Source organism: Gracilinanus agilis, chromosome 2 (genome assembly GCF_016433145.1).
Source record: "Gracilinanus agilis isolate LMUSP501 chromosome 2, AgileGrace, whole genome shotgun sequence".
Taxonomy (NCBI): domain Eukaryota; kingdom Metazoa; phylum Chordata; class Mammalia; order Didelphimorphia; family Didelphidae; genus Gracilinanus; species Gracilinanus agilis.
The window spans coordinates 193688605-193706279 of NC_058131.1; the positions used below are offsets into that span (position 1 = coordinate 193688605).

Genomic DNA, 17675 nt, shown 5'->3' on the forward strand with positions numbered 1-17675 from the left:
CATGAAAATATGTACAAACAAGATACATGATCATCCATAAAGAGAAGTCACTAGAATTACGGGAGATCAGGAAAGGCTTCTCAAAGAAGGTGAAATTTTATCTGTGACTTAAAGGAAGCCAGGGAAGCCAGGAAGTAGAGATGAGGATGGAGAGTATTTTAGTCAAGGGCAACAGCCAATGTAAAGGCCTGGAGATAGAATATTTTGTGCAAGGAACAGCAAGGAAGGCAATGTTGCTGGATCACAGCATGTAAAGGAAGGTAAGATATAAAAGATGGGAAACAGAGAAGGATGACAGGTTTTTAAAGGCTCTGAATACCAAACTATCTCTTATATATGATCCTGTAAATTTTGGAAAGCCAATAAAGATCATTGAATGGGGAGTTGACGAGAGGCATCTGTACTTCAGATAGATTAATTAGAGCTAGGGGGAACTTCAGGTAGGCAGCAGAATCTACAGGCTATTAAAAAAGTCCAGTTGTAAGGAGATAAGGTCTCACACTAGGGTGGCAGCAGTGTCAGTGGAGAGAAAGGAGTGTATATAAGAGATGTTAGGAAGGTGAAATCAGCAGGGCTTGGCAACAAATTAGATCTGGGAGGGAGAAGTGAGAGAGAGTTAGGAGTCAAGGGTGACACCCAGGTTGTGAGCTATGATTCCTGGGAGAATGGTAATACCCACAACAATAATAGGAAAGTTTGGATGGGGAGGAGAGTAAATTTTTTGTGTGTAAGTGAAAGATAATGATCATAATTTTGGACATGTTGATTTTGAGATATCTATAAGACATCCAGTTTGAGATAGAGTCTAGATGTTAGAACTGGATAAGTAGATTTTGGAATCGCCAACAAAGAGAAACTATGAGAGCTGATAAGATCACTAAATGGAATAAAATTGAGGAGAAAAAGGAGAGAGCCTACTTTAGTAGGCATGATCTGGATGAATAATCTAGTATCACTAATAGTATTTGTACTAGATCACAGGTGATATCCAGCAAGCTGCCTCTAGATCACCATGGCCTCCAGAATTTAAAGGGGGCCACTCCTAAAGGATGCAGAGATGGTGTTGCCATTTATTAAGTACCAGACATAATGCACATTCATGTTAAAATTATTAGTTATATCCTATCTAATGTATTGACTGATATTAAGTGCAATAGGCAAGAGTAATCAAATCTACTTTTATTTGCTAGGGATGGAGAGCATATTGAACTTTGATTTGGAGATACTAGGAAACTACTCCAGGACAATGGGATACAAATGTTGCAAGACAGCAATAGGAGTTAGGAGTTCTTATATGAAAATATAGAGAAATAGTGGAATGAATTGAATACCTAGGATGAAGAACATCAAGGTCACATGTCAATCTGATAATGCAAAGACATATTTAATTATTTCAACAATTTAACATCAGAAAAGCCATAGCCAGCATCACCTTTAACCATAAGCTACCACTGCTGACTTCATTACAGACACTGAAACAATAGTCAACAATAATTCAATTCTTTCCTTCAAGAAACATTTATTAAGAATTTACTATGTGCTAGATGCTATGCTGAGCACTGGATAATAGTATTTATATAGCACTTAAAGGCTTGCAATGTGCTTTACATATATTATCTCATTTTTTTCCCCTCACAACAACCCTGTAAGATAAGTACTGCTATAATGCACATTATACGCTTGAGGAAATTGAGGCAGACAGAAGTTAAGTAATTTGCTCAGGGTCACACAGCTTAAATGTGTCTTAGGCAGGGTTTGAACTGAATCAAAGTCTAGCATTCTAGCCACTTGGTGTCACCCAGCTTCCCAGAACTTTCACTTGTGGTCTTTTTTTCTCTTAGCTGTCTCTTGGCTTTCCTGACTTCCTTCAAGTCACAGTAAAATTTTCACCTTCTATAGGGAACTCTTCCCAAACTCTTTAAATTCTAATGCCTTCCCTCAAGTGATAATTTGCAATTTATTTTGTATATGGCTTATTTGCACATAATTTTTTGCATTGTTGTCTCACTCGTTAGATTAGATAGCTTTTAAGATGGCAAATTATTTACAAAATATCTTTCCCACAGGATAAGTGATAAAACTCAATTCTCTTAAAATATCTGTTCAGATACTTTTTTGCTCAATCATTTACAAAAAAATTTCCTAGTTTAACTGTGCCACATGCAGCCTCTGTTCACCTCTGACAAGCTGCAGGATGTATGATACCTCTGGATAACAGTTAAACTCTCTTTCTCCAAGATACTATTCCTTCTTAAAGATAAAGCAATAGTATCAATAGAGACTTTGCTAGTCAAGAGACCACAGTGGTCATTTAATGCATAACCCCAACTGTAAAGTAATTCACATTGTATCATAAGTGACACGTGGTCATCTAACCAGTTCTACAAGACCTTTAAGGAGAAGGAACTTAACAACTCTTTAGGTAGCTCATTGAATTTTTGGACATCATTAATTATTAGGAACTTTATCCTTACATCAAGCTTAAATTTGTTTCTTTGCAACTTTCCATCATTGCTTCTGGGCCTGCCACTGGGGCTAAGCTGAGCAAGTCTACTTCCTTTCACATAATAGAGAGAGCTCTCATGCATCTTCTTTTTTTTCCAGATATAAATCTACCTAGTTCTATGTGCTCACGACTCACGTTGAATTTTTAATCCACTAATACCAGATTGTTTTTTAAAACAATTGCTGTTTGACTGTTCCTCATCTGTCTTGTTTGTACTTGGGACACTGTATTGGCTGGCCTTCCTAGAGCCTTGCAGTCAGCAAATTAGAAAAGTCTGACACCTTTGCCTTTATCTAAGTCACTGATAAAAATAATACACTGTATAATGCCTAACATAAAACCCTAATAACATAGTAGCTAAAGCTTATATAATATTTAAGGGATTGTCAGACATTTTAAGTAAGTAATTTCATCTGATCTTCGCAGCAACCCTGTGATGCAGGCACTACAGGCATTGGTATTGTTACTCCTGTTCTGCAAATGAGAGAAGTAACGTGGATTCTAACTTAGGCTTTGCTAAACTATTCACTGTCCAGAGGTGTCAGACTTAAATAGAAGCAGATTCCTGTGGACCACATATTGATTTTGAAAACCACAAATTAACATTATTTTGTTAAACATTTCCCAATTACATTTTAATGTGGTGTAGACCTAATTTGGGAGTTTTGCAAGCTGCATGCACAAGTTTGACATCTCTGTACTATTCCATACTACACTGAATTATAGATGTCCATTTCTACCTGAGGAGAGTGGCCAATTTTCCATTCCTTAGTCAGGGAATCTGTGCTTGGGGTATGGCTAAGTTCTGTTTAGTACAATGGAGTTATTATGGGAATGTCCTAAATAAGGAAAGAAATAAGAACTTATTAAGCATCTACTATGTTTGAGACAGTTTTAAAATATTATCTCATCTAATCCTCATACTAATCCTTGGAAGTAAATACTATTATTATCCCCATTTTAGAGTTGAGGAAGTTTAGATTGAGTAATTTGCTAAGAGGAACACCTAGCAAATGTCTGAGGCCAGATTAGAATTAAGGTCTTCATGGTTTTAGACTGAGAGCTCTAGTACCTCTTAACTACCTATAAATGGCCCCCTGATTTCTCAGCTACTTTATACTGTGCCCGTTTATGTTATATGCTTTCGAGTGCCTTCGGGGCATTTACCAAAATATTCTATCAAAAGAATCACAAAATATGGTGACCTCATGTTGACATTTGTGGATTATAATTTTCATTTTTCAAACTGAAATTTAAAAAAATTCTAAGAATTACCTCTTTATTTTAAAGACATACATACTCACATATACATGCATACCGACATACAAATATGTGTATGCAAACATATATACACACTTATATATGCATATATGAGTTTATGTACTTATACTTGGTGGGTACACACATACACATATGTACATCTATACAAACACATAAGTATAGAGCTAGGTTGTCTCTCCTGGATTCATTTTCTAGGTCAGTTGCTTTTCCAGTGAGATATTTCAGATTTTCTTTTGTTTTTTCGTTCTTTTGAATTTATTTTATTGTTTCTGTTGTTGTCTGAGGTCATTAACTTTAATTTGTCCAATTCTAATTTTTAGGAAGCCATTTTCTTCATTGAGGCTTTGTACTTCCTTTTTTAGTGTTATTTTCCTGTTTGAGATTCTTTATTTCCTCGTTTAGGAATCTGTTTTCTTCAGTGAATCTTTGCTGTCTGTGGTAGATTTTTTCTATCATTTTCTTTTCTAATTTTTCTTTTAAGTCTCTTAGAGCAGAAGAAAAACAAGAAGTAATAATAATCCTGACTCCTATTTTATAGATAATACAACTAGGGATAGAAGTGGCTAAGGCTTTTTAGGTACCAAGTAGCAGAGCTGGCATCTGAACGCAGATTCTTTGACTTCAAGTATAGCATTCTTTCTAGTGTAGAATGAAACAAAGAACTATAGAAACCTAAATTAATTTTGTAAAAAGTAAATAAAATTTTACCACACTGTACCAGATGATGAATTGGACATCTTTAAAAAGAGGTATAATTACATTGTTTTGTTTCTAGAAGATTAATGTAGAGAAAAATATAGTCATATTTAAAAAACAATTTGAGTCAGATTAAATAGTAAAATAACAAAATAGAAAAAAATATGTAATGGTGAAAAACATTTAATACACCTCCAGTAATCATCATTAATAGCACAAGTATTGAAAAGTGCTTCATGTACATTACTTCATTTAACCCTTACAACAGCTATACGATATTATTATTATATTAGATATGAGGAAACTGAGGCCTAGAAAGTCTAAGTGACTCAGTCCAGAGACCCAAAGTTACTAAATGCCTGGAGAGGCATTTAAAACCACTTCTTCCTGAATCCAAAACTTGGGCTCTTCTCAGACATTGTGTTGTATTTCAGTACTATACTACAGAAATGCAGAATGTTTCCTTTGATGTAATTTCAAAATAGCTATCTTGGAAACTGGGAATTTCTGTGTACTCTGGATAGTCAAGTGATTCTAGAAGCATAAGCAATAAAATTATAATGTATATAAATGTTTCCTCTGTCCTGGTTCTTCTAGATGTTCCCCTTATTTTAATGATTCCTTAAATTAGTCTTGTCATATTTTGGGAAAAATCTTGACCCATAGCAAAATCATAATAATCTAATTTTATAGCATTTTCCCCACAGTATCAATAATGTTACCTCCCTAGAAAAATCTGGGGAATTGCATATTTAGAGAAGAAAATCTATCAAATAAATCATTTCAAAGATGAGAAAGAAATCATGTGTGAAATGAAAGTTAGATGTTTTCAAAACCACTCCATTTAACGAGCAGCCTACTAATCAATATGTAGCCTTTTTTCATAATGAAAGAAACAGTAGGCTGGAGAAACATTTTTGGTCTTTATTTGGTCATTTTACCAAATGATCTCTACCATTCAAGTTTCATTACTTTGAAAATTAGATGGAGAGATTCACATTCAGCTAGATCTCCACCATCTGCCTTTAACACAAAATAATAACCTCATAAGGGAGTTTATTTGGGCCAAAGTTGATAAATTTCAGATCTACAAAGAAAACACCAAATTGTTCACAAAATATATTCTACCCAGTATTTAATGATTCTTTCTAAAAATATTAAAGTGTGAATATATGTTATTTTACTTATCTGTGTATATGAAATAACATTGTGTATTAATATGCATAGGCAATTCATAAATCTATTCAATTAAAATTGTGGGTCACCCACAAAGGCAAAATGGAGGTGCATGATCAGCATGAGATGGTTACTAATTCATTCTGTCAATGAAGAATTGCAAAAAGAGTAGTAGGGTAAATTGTGTTTAGAAGGATGTATGTCTGGAAGAGGAAGAAGGCCTATCATTCAGCTGTCATGCTCCATAAGTATCTGTAGAAGGTCAGGGGAACTAAAGAAAAGATCCAAGAATGTTGAGTTGAACTTTCATAGCAAATTACAGGAATACGTTGATGAGATTTGTATGAAATGGAAAAGTAGAGATGTGCTATGATTGGCATTAAGAGAGAGCTTCTGTGATAATGGCATCTTAGATCAAGTGAAATACTAGAAACTGAATGACCATAGTGAAAGACCTGACCACCAACAATGCTGGTCCTCTGACAACAGATGAAGTTTGCTACTGTGAGCTAAAAGACCATCTTGACAAGACCCATGAGAGTTTGTGTTCCACTGGTATCACCTATTTATTCATTATAATGAAGCGTCAGAGTAGATCTTCTGACAAAGGGTATCAGATAAGGACAACTGGAAAGAACTGGAAAGATTTGACTTGGGGAAAGATAAAGTGATGTTTGACAGTAAATATTATTTGTAGATGTAGAACTGGGGCAGACACATAACTTTAGTTTTTATATTTGAAGGGCTTTTATGGATTAAAGCTAGAGTTCTTAATCATTTTTTTTTCTTTGTATATAATGCTTCCCTTAGCAGTCTGGCAAAAAATTACAAATAACTGAATTGCATTAAAATAGTTATTAAAATACATTAAATTAATAGACTTTCCTGAAATCTACTCATTGAACCCTTAAGTTATATATTGACCCCAGGTTAAGAATCATTTGATTAGAAGAATTATATTTCTTCTGCTTTATCACAAGGGGCATCAGTGGAAATTACAGAAAAAGAGGTTTTATACAAATACAAATAACAATATGAGTTGGCTAAGCCTCAGTTTTCTCAACTTGAAAATGGGAATAATGATAACATGTACTTCCAAGAATTGTGTTGTGAGGATGAAATAACACAGGTAAAGCATTTTGAACACTTTAAAGCCCTATGTAAATGTTTGCTGCTTCTGTTGTTTCTCCTCCTCCTCCTCTGCCCCCTCCTTTTCCTCCTACTCTTTCTCTTTGTGTTATTTAAAATCATTTGGGACCTTGGAACTACATTTCCCATGATTCCTCTTGTAAAAATGGAGGCAGACAGGAAGCGTGATGATGTAAGAGAGGGGATAAGACTCCTGGAGGGAGGATGGCCTGGGGCTCTTTTTAGCTGCCTGGGTGCGCAGAAGGCACGAAAAGGTAAAAATGGCTGAGGCGGCAGTTTGAATACTTACAGGCGCGTGGTCTAATAATTTTTATCTCTATCAGCACAGCTTTTATTAAAATATTATTCTCCCTTTTAATATCTGCCTTCATTATTTTCAATAATAACATCTTCTTTCTCTTTCTCCTTCAAATTCTCTTCTTCTTCCTAATAGGGCTATTCCTTGATGAATTATCTGTTAATGGAGTTTTCATGGAGAGGCTGGATGTCTACTTTCAGGGCTAGGAAAACAGCAATTCCCACATGATTAGTGGCTAATCTACATTTTTGTTGTTTCATTTTTTTAAAAGTTAACAAGTTGAACCCATACTTTAAGGGGAAGTAAAACTCACTTTCATATAGTCCTTGCTCCCAGTTCCACTCTTTCAATTTAGTGTTAATGAACCTCTTCATTCTTTAATTGGGACCTGATACCCTTTGAGGTCCCTCCTAATTCTAACATTCTATGATTATAAGATGTGATTATAAAATAATGAGAGCTGTCTTTAATTCCTTTGCTATCTCTTCTGTTGGGCCATCACCCACATCAAGTCCCTAAATTGTGAATGCTTCCCAAGGCTCAATCCTAGGCCCCCTTTCCTCTATGTACTCTTTTTCAGTGCCCCTATAAGTTCCCATAGGTCTAATTATTTCAATGTAGATGCCCCATAGATTTATATATCCAGCCCCAGTCTCTCCCTGAACTTCAGTTCTACAGAACTAATTGCCTGCTGGGTATTTTCAAATTGAAAGTCCTAGAAACATCTTAAATTCAGTATGTCCAAAAAAGAACTAATTATCTTCCCTCTCCAATCCTATCCCTCTTTCAAACCTCCTTATTTCTGTTGAAAACTTTTGTATTCTTTCAGTCTTTAGAGACCATAGCTTCATTGTTGATTTCTCACTTCTTATCTCCATCCAACATACTGAATTATTTTCTAAATCTTTCCAGTAAAACCACTCTCAGAACATCTCTCATATACACAATCCCTTCTCTGTACACACACAGAAACCACTTCAGGTTCTTTTCTACCTCTTTCCCAGATTATTTTCCTGGCCTCCAAACTTCTTTCCTACCTCTAAGTCTCTCCCTTTTCCAGCCTGTTCTCCACACTGATCCCAAAGTGATTTTCCTTAAGTGCAGTTCTCATTTGTCTCCTTAAAAAAAACAACAAAAACACCAAATGAAACCAAACTCTAGTGTCTCCCTGTAATCTCCAGGCTCAAATATGAATTCCTTTGTTTTGTTTTTAAAGCATTTCACAGTTGGACCCCAATCTATTTTTCCAGCTTTATTACATATTATTCTTATTCCTACCCTACAATTTAGACAAACTTACTTTCTCTTGGTCACTTAGACATGGCAATCCATCCCTAATTTTTTATTTTAATATCAATTTCCTAAACCTGGAATGTACTCTCTCTTCATTCCAACCTCAGATAATCTCTTCCTTCACTACAACTCAACTATAACTTTCTACGTGAAGCCTTTTGCAATGTAGAGCATTGGGCCTGGAGTCAAGAAGATTGAAGTTCAACTTTAACCTTAAACATTTACTAAACTCTGGGATGCTGGGCAATTCTCAGCCTCTGTCTATTTCAGTTTCCTTTTCTGTAAAAAGGGACCAATAATCACATCTGTCTTTCAAGGTTTTTGTGACGATAAAATGAGATAATATTTGTAAAATACTTAGCGAACTTAAAGCATTATCTAAATGCTAGCTGCTGTCTGTTTCAACTTACTGCTAATGCCCTCCCTCTCAAACTACTTTGCATTTATTTATTTTTATGTATTTTCTTTGTGTCTATTTTGTATATTTTTACATATTTACTTCTTATCTCCTCTTTTAGGATATAAGCTTGCTTCAAGTAGGAATTGCTTCAACCTTTGTGTCCCCTAGGACTGATATAGTGCACACTTAACAAATGTTTGTTTATCGTTTATACTCATATATCAAAATGTATATATCCATGTGAGTCTGATACTCCAAAGTCCCATCAGGCAATGTAGTTATTTCAATCATGTTGTTATTTCTCAACATATTTCTGAAACTCATCTTTGGAAATCACCTGTCTGAGCCACGTCATACAATCAGTTGCACTTCTTTATTTTTGGTTTCTGTTGTTTTTATAATTTATTTTCTTTTTTATTCTGAAATTTAAAAATACCGTATAAAATGAGCATTTTATATATGATATGGAATAGAAGGGGAGGATTATATACAAAACTCCAAATCTCTATTATGTAGAGCTTGCTTTTTTTTTTTTTTTTCAAACCCTTACCTTCCATCTTAGAATCAATACTGTGTATTGGTTCCAAGGCAGAAGAGCAGTGAGGGCTAGGCAATGGGGGTCAAGTGACTTGCCCAGGGTCGCACAGCTAGGAAATGTCTAAAGCCACATTTGAACCCAGGACTTCCTGTCTCTTGGCCTGGCTCTCAATCCACTGAGCCACCCAGCTGCCCCCCACTCCGCCCCCGCCCCGAGCTTGCTTTTAAAGTACATTAATTCAAAATGGAACTTTCAGAACTTTCAAAGTGATTCCATTTGGCCTTTCTTCTGTTCTCTTTTTGTTGTTTTTTTGGTGGGGGAAGATAAAGTTGGGGAAGGAATCCTATCACTACTACCACTTTCACATTCTAATAAAAAAAACTTGCAAGAGATAACATAAGGAAAGCATTTTGGAAACTTGTGCAATAATTTATTTTCAAAGTACTTTTGAAGACCATAAAAATACTTACTGGGTATACCTGCCTTTACACATAGTAGGTAGTCAATACATATTCTCTGAATGTAGGCATACATAAATTTTTATAAACTTTTCCTCTCACCTCAAAGTTGACTAAGTTGCCACATGAGAATAATGCTTTTGTAAAAATTTATCATTTACAGAAGGTGTCATGATTGATTTTGCTATGATGAATTGGCAGCTAATATTGAAAAGTGATAAACTTGAGACTTTGCCACTCTTAAGCTACCAGCATCATAGCTATAGGCTAAAGTATATCTTACATTGAAAAAAAACAACTCTTGTCCTTGCTTTTCCTACCCATGTCTCCCAAGATTTGTTTGGAAAATATTTATGTTTTCTCCATTTCGGGCATGACATTATATAACAAAGAGCTTTTATGAGACAACCATAGGATAGGCATCAAAACTTCATCTTTTAATATTATAAGTAATTCTTAGAATCCATAAATGAAAACACTGAAGAATTCTGAGGATCCATTACTATATCTTTTTTTTTCTCTTTTTTAATTGTAAAAGACATTTTAAAAAATTTAACACTAGTATTTTTTAAAATACTGTGAAATATTTTTCTGTGGAATTCCATAGTAGGTCATTTTTTTTAGTAAGGGATATATATTACTTATCTCTGTATAATGTTTCACTTAGAAAAACCCATTGACATATAGTTACAATTGCACATTCCTTTCCAAGACTTGGTTTCCTTTAGTGACTCCTGATTATTTATTTTCTTTCATTATGTCCTTTATAACTTGAACACACTGGTTAAAATGCATTTACTCCTTCAATTTCTTTTTTAAAAAATTTCTTCATTCACTGCCCTACCCCTAATATGTCTAGTAACTCTCCCAATATGCTATATCCTCAGGTATTTATATCACCTATCCATTTAGTATCATATGATTTCATCTTGTATCTTTTTCTTAGCCTTTAAACGTGCCATGGCAAAATTGTATTCCTTGGTCTATTTTATGGCTTTCTCAGAGCCATGTATATTCATTGTGCTACATAAATAATGGAAGGGCAATAAAATATTGGGCAGTAATTTTTCGTTTAGGTGGTAAATTTTCCAAATTTCCATTAGAACCAGAGGGAATCATGAAACCCAATCCTTAGAGCTCTACCAATATTAGTGAATTTACATCCAGGATTGATTAATATCCAGCAATGAATAATGTTTATAGATCTGGGGAGTGCAGAACAGTTATTTCTGATGGACACTGGCAAAAGGGCTGGATGGACCTATAGATCATTAAATGTGTACTGTTTTAGATATCTTTGAAAATTTATGACAAATTGCATAACCTTTAGAATTAAGGTACAATCACCAACTGTAGTGTCCATAATTTGGGTGCTTCTGTCAGGAAATGATCCTGCAAGTATTTATCAAAGATTCACCCTTGCTCAATTTTAAAATCCATCCCTCAGTAATAAATTGTTTATGAGAAAAAAATATATAGTTTTATTGGGAGAATTTTAAAAATAATAGCTGGAATATTCCAGAAAATACAGTAATAAATGATGATCAAATGATCACAATAAGTCAGACTGATGTATGTGTGCATATGTGTATATGTGTGTGTGTGCATGAGTGTGTGTGGATGTATTTAGGGTGGGTCTAATTGAAACAATCAGTATATATATCAGGATGTCATTGCATAAGGCAGAAAGATTTTTCCTTTACCTGTTGTTGACCTGATAGTTGAGGTGATGTTAGAAGATGTCATTGCAGGAATACATTCATCATCTTGGGAGTAGCCAGCCTGAATGGCTCTCAGATAACTGTGACTTCTTGTTCTGAAGCAACCAGGAAGATCTAGGGCATCCATGGCCTGAGATTCAACTTCACTAAAGACTGATTCACACACCGATTCAAACTGTCCGTTGATCTCAGCTTCACTCATCTGGGACAAATGACAATAGTGAGTTTCATACTTGGGTCTCATCGATAGGCATCTTTAATATGTTTCCAAAGGTGTACTAAGTAGAGATAAAGCTTAATCACATTACAGTGCAAATTTTATAGACTTACACTTTCATCATAACAAACATGGAATTAGCATTACATCATCTGGCCAATTTGAAAAACAACATATTGGAGGCATCTAAATAGTGTGATAGAGAAATTACTGAACCCAAAGTCAGAAAGATTTGAGTTCAAATCCCACTTCAAACATTTATTAGGTATGACCCTCAGCTCATCTCACCTTCTCTTTGTCTCAGTTTCCTCATCCATTAAACAGTGACAATAGTAACACTGATTCTCCAGGGTGGTTGTTGGGATAAAATGAGATAATATTTGTAATTCATTTTGCAAATATTAAAGTGCTATGTAAATGTTATCTCTCTAGGACATTAGCCAAACCAAAACTCTTCATGAAATCCCTTTGACCCTACAAGACAAAGGTCTCAGATGGTGATTTTTTTGGATTTAGATACGGAGCTGTTTGTATCTCAAAACCTAATAGAAATGGCTTTGGTTGAATGATTTCTATAAGCACCACAACCCAAGAAATATATGTAAATTCCTACATTTTAGATAATAGAAGAGTTTCTAATTAGGCCATTTATACTTATTGCCACTGAAAGAATAACAAGTGTGAGTCCCTATTAAATATTCAGTACTAAATCCGTATCCCTTGGGAGGAAAAAAAAGCAACTGTTGGATTGTTGCCCCCTAGCTATCTATACTAAAATTTATTCATCCCCAGAGAAAATAGTGGAACTGCTTCTTTATAATATTTCTGTGTTCTATTCATGGCCTGGTTTCTCAGATAAATGAGTCTTTTCCAATTTTGGGTCTCAACTAAGAATGAGATGTATAGGACCATGAAGTGTGTGGTTCCAAAGTAAGAGCATTTTGTTTTTTAAAAAAATGACTTTGCAAGATGGCAACATTCTAAGTTTAATGAGTTTTTATTTATTTTTCCTAAATTTTCAGCGTTGACTTCAAATTCCAGGGTACATTTTCTTAGAAGAATACCTTAAGTTTTTGTGATTGGAGTTCTGGCATTGTAGTTAATTTTGTACTAGTCTTCAAAGAGATGATAAATTCCTGGAGGCCAGAAATTATTCCATGTTTCTATATGTCTCTCAGATTATTAAACATAGGGACTCACATTCATCCAATTAATAATTAATTAGTGCTTCTATTCCTATCTATTTTGAATGAATTCTCCACCCTATCTCTCAAAACCCCTACTGATTCACTATAGAATCCTAGAATCCCTAAGGGAAATTGTAACTTTGTGGGCTTTTCTTCTACATAGAAGATAAGTGGGAAAATTTGCATCTGGATACTGAAACATTAAGGGGAAAATATTGGTACTTCTAAGAAAAATTTAAGGTAGTAGTAGCAGTACTGCTTCACAGAATTTCTGAGTTGGAAGGGAGCTTGAAATTATATATATATTTCAACCACTACCAGAACATGAATCCATATACAGCAAGTGGTTATTCAGCTTTTGCTTGAAGATCACTTGTTAGGTCTAAGAACCTCCTAAATTCCTAACTAGTTCTATGCTGTCCCCCCTCTTCCCTAGAACTAAACAGAACAAGTCTAATCTTCTTTCCTTCATATAACTATAATTTTCACATTAAGTCTTTCCTCTGCCAGGTAAAACACCCCCAGTTCCTTTAATAAATTCTTTTTTTTTTTTTTTTTAAATAGACTCAAGTCCCTTCAAACTGGTAGACTTCTCTGTATGCCCTCCAATTTTACACTGGGTTTCTAAAATTTGCCAGTCAGAAGAGAACATAATACTTCAGGTGGTCTGTCTTCAAGGCTATCAATTCCCCAGACCTAAACACTATGCCTCTCAATGTAACTAAGGCTCTTAGTTTTTCTCTTCTCTCTCTTTTTTGACACTGCTACATAAGACTACTGATTCATATTGAACTTGTATGCCACCCCCTCCATTTAAACTGTTATCTATTCATGATCTTGCTCATTATGTCTTTATAGATTCGAGTTTTTGAATCCCAAGATGTCTTAAACTTATCTCATTAAAATCATTCTTATTAATTTAGCTCAATAGTCTAGCCTTTCATGAATTTTTTCAAGCCTACCTCTGTTATCCAAATCATTGGGTATTTCTTTTAGTTTGTTCCCATCTGAAAATCTGACAAGCATGCCATTTATTTACATATCTTACTAATAATTTTGGACAGCACAAGATCAAGAACACACCTCAAGGGGAGATCCACTAGAGTCCTACCTTCTTCCAACTTGACATTGAGCTCTTAATTATCTCTTTTTGGGGCCAGTCATACAATTTGTTCTGAATCTTTTAAAATTTTCAGTCAATTAGTCTACATCTATTTATCTTGTCTGAAAAATATCAGAAGAGACTCCCCCATACCCCAAAATATAGGTATGTCATAATTAGAGTACTCCCTTGATTTAGTAACCTTGTTAAAAGCACTGAGTAATAACTAATTAGAGTGTGATTATTGTGTAGGAGAAGTACTAACAAAATACTCTGAGAAAATTCATAAACTCGAGTTTAACCCAGTTCCTGGCTCAGAAAATGTGCTTACTAAATGCTTGTTGATTGACTGACTACATTGATAGGCAGCAGGAAAGGCTACACAAAGAGGAGGCAGCATCTATTCAGTATGGCACAAAGGCCCAGATGGAGTGATAAATAGTCCATTTTGACTATGAAACTAGTGTATCAAAGGAAATAATGAAAGAGAATATGGCAATGTGAAGTAATAGCCAAACTAGTAGGGATGACGTCGTACTAGACCAGAAATCAACCATTTCAACAGAAAGATCTGCTCTGAATAATTCAGCTGAATGAGGTTTGGATACATATCCTTTTCCCAATACTTATGCATGAGAGCTACATTACAGAGATAACCTAGCAATGTTTAACAGATGTAGATTCTTATATATGCTAACATTGATGTATTTAGAAACCTATTAACAGAAAACAATAATGTAGGGCAAATGAGATGGGGCCGGAGACACTTAGATAATGAAAAATATCTAAAAAGAAGAAGATAAAACAAGTATGATGTACTATATTTAATTTAAGAACATCTGCATGTGTGTATTTTGTGTTTTAGGTGACCCAAAGGACAATAGAAAGATTCATGGTGGGCATCTAAAAAGCAATATATAAACCAGTGATAACCTGAGTACAAGAAATGTCATAGAAGATGTCATCAATGATGTGTGTCCCTAAAAAGGGAGGTGAGTAAATCATGCCCCAAGAGTTAGGATAACATGCTAAGGACTGACCTGGTATTCTTGAAATATTACAATCAGGGGAAAGTTGCCACTATGTTGGGTAGTTTCTCTATGGAGAAATTTTGGAAATATGTAGGCAGAACCACACAGGATAATGTGAGGATGAATTATAGGAACATCCTCACCAAAGAAACCATAGTTTTGCACTGACTTGTTGAATTATATTGTCACTGTTTTTCTTAAAGTAAACAGAGCACAATTTAGGTAGAATTATTGGGGAAAGTTACCTAGTCTGGATATATAAAAAAAAGCAGAGAATATATCTAAAAAATTGGATTTTCTTAGTTAAGCAACTTAGCCTAAACCCCTGTGTTGTACCTGGAGGCCACTATAAAAGTGAACGTAAGGGATTGTGAAAATCATGAGGAATAAGTGTTTTGTGTTATATTTCATTTTACATTATTGGTTTGGGAAAGGGGAAGACAGCTAACCGAAAGGTCGATGAAAGACTTTTATCCTATTTTCCAAGAGCCAGAGATTAAGAGCTATCTGAAGTTATTGTCCTTAACTGACCCAGAGGGATAGGTAGAAGTAGGGTGAGAAAAGCAGATATTAGGTAATTGCTATATAGGAGAAAGAGCATAGGTCTGGGAGTTAGAACAACTTTAGTCCTTGTAGTAGCTCAAACTCTTTGAGAGACTTCATATAGGTTCATTTATTTCTGTGGGTCTCCGTTTCTCCATCTATAAAATCAGGGAGTATAACTAAGTGACCTAAGCTCTTTTTAATAAAAAGATATATTTTAGGCTTAACAAAGATCCATCCCTCAATCAATTGATCAATCAAAGATTTATAAAGTGCTTACAATATGCCAGGCATTATATTTAGTGCTGGGAATGCAATGAAAATAGAAAAAAAAACATTTCCTACTCTTAAAGGGCTTGAATTCTATAAGACATAGATAGACAGAGGGTAGTACATCAGGGAGGCAATATGTACACATGTAAGCATGTGGAAATGAAGAAAATAAATAAAAGGTAATTTTTTGAAGGGGAACAGAGGAATCAGTAGCTGGAAGAACTAGGAGATATTATGTAGGAGGTGGCACATGATTTGAGTTTTGAAGCAAATTAAAGATTGAATGAAGTTCTAACAGCAGCTTAGTGGCACAGTGGATAGAATACTGAACTGCAAGTTAAATCTGGCCTCAGACATTTACTAGTTCCATGACCCTGAGTAAATGACTTAACCTGTATTTGTATCAGTTTCCTCATCTGTAAAATAGGGATAATGGAACAAATGAGATTACAATTGTAATATTCTAAGCAAAGTGCTTGGTACATAGTATGTATCATATAAATGTTAGCTATCATCAGCTATTATGATTAATAATGTGAGACTATGAAAAGACTACTCATCAACTAGAAATTATACCTGTAATTTTGTAGATAGGATAATAGGCATATAGGTTGTATGTTACTCTTACAATATTCTCTTTTTTACTTTTTTGGCATTATAAAATATTCCAGGGGCAGGTATGTGGCTTAGTGGATAGAGAGCCAGGCCTGGAAATGGGAGGTCCTAGGTCCAAATCCAGTTTTAGATTCTTCCTAACTTTGTGACCCTGGGCAAGTCACTTAACTCCAATTGCCTAGCCCTCACTGCTCTTCTGCCTTGGAACTACTATCGATTCTAAGACAGAAGATAAAAGTTAAAAAATGAAAATAAAATGTTTTAGATCTTTTCCTGTACTTTTGGTATCTTCCCCTTCTTTAGATACCATGGCCTTGAGTGACCCAATAATTGTATCACCTTCAGGACAGATTTCCTTTATGTATACATGGTCAAATTTGTCTGCTTTTCTTTATTGCCATTTCTAACTACTCTACAAGCACCTGAGGTAACCAAGTGTGGATACAGTTTATTGAAATGATTTTTGAAAATCTTCATTTTACTTCTGTCTCAAATCCTTTCTTGAATTCTATTAGAATGACTTATCATAGTTAGATATCTTGCCAAGGTTTCTTTAACCTGAATTTTTCCTTCATTTTTCCCCCTTTGCTTAATGAAATGATATTGCTCATAGTTGTCTAGTATCTTTCTTTGTAAAATTTATAGACAGGCTCACATTCTAACCTGGTTTGGCATTTGGCAATCGACTCTCTTTGTTCAGTCAACTTGTAAACATTTATTGGATAAACCAGAAATATCAATTGCTTGGCAAATAATTAAAATGTTTTTTAACCAAAGTGTTTTCTAGGTTCTTGAGGTCTCCTTATTGTGGCAACTATCTTACATTGGTTTAACTTCTCAAAAAAATTATTATAGTCTGTGTCAATGCCATTTCTGTGGCCTGTTTTGCTATTTTTTATTTTCAATAATTTCCTTAAATATTCAGGCTTAATCTTGTTAATTGCATATTATATTTTTCTTATTATTCTTTCTTTTTTTAAACTGTAAATTCTTATTTTAGCTCTGTCAAGTCACTAGCCTGATTGTATAGACAGTTGAATTTGGTATAATTCCTGTCACTAGTCTTTTCTTGTCTATTAAAATGTAGTTAATTTAACTCTTCATGATGCTGTTTGAATGAAGGTTGTACAGAATTCAAGATCCTATTGTGCTTATTCTTTGTTTATTACAAAAAAGTATTTGGTTTAGTAG

General features: G+C 34.5%; 1 protein-coding gene across 1 annotated transcript in view; it reads right to left on the reverse strand.

Moving 5' to 3' along the window:
* DLGAP2 (DLG associated protein 2) overlaps positions 1-17675 on the reverse strand; it is a 248892-nt gene that overhangs the window by 79812 nt on the left and 151405 nt on the right. Inside the window, exon 5 of the mRNA XM_044660924.1 lies at positions 11499-11718. Within this exon, the coding sequence (XP_044516859.1) occupies positions 11499-11718 (220 nt within the window). The remainder of the gene's footprint in view (positions 1-11498; positions 11719-17675) is intronic.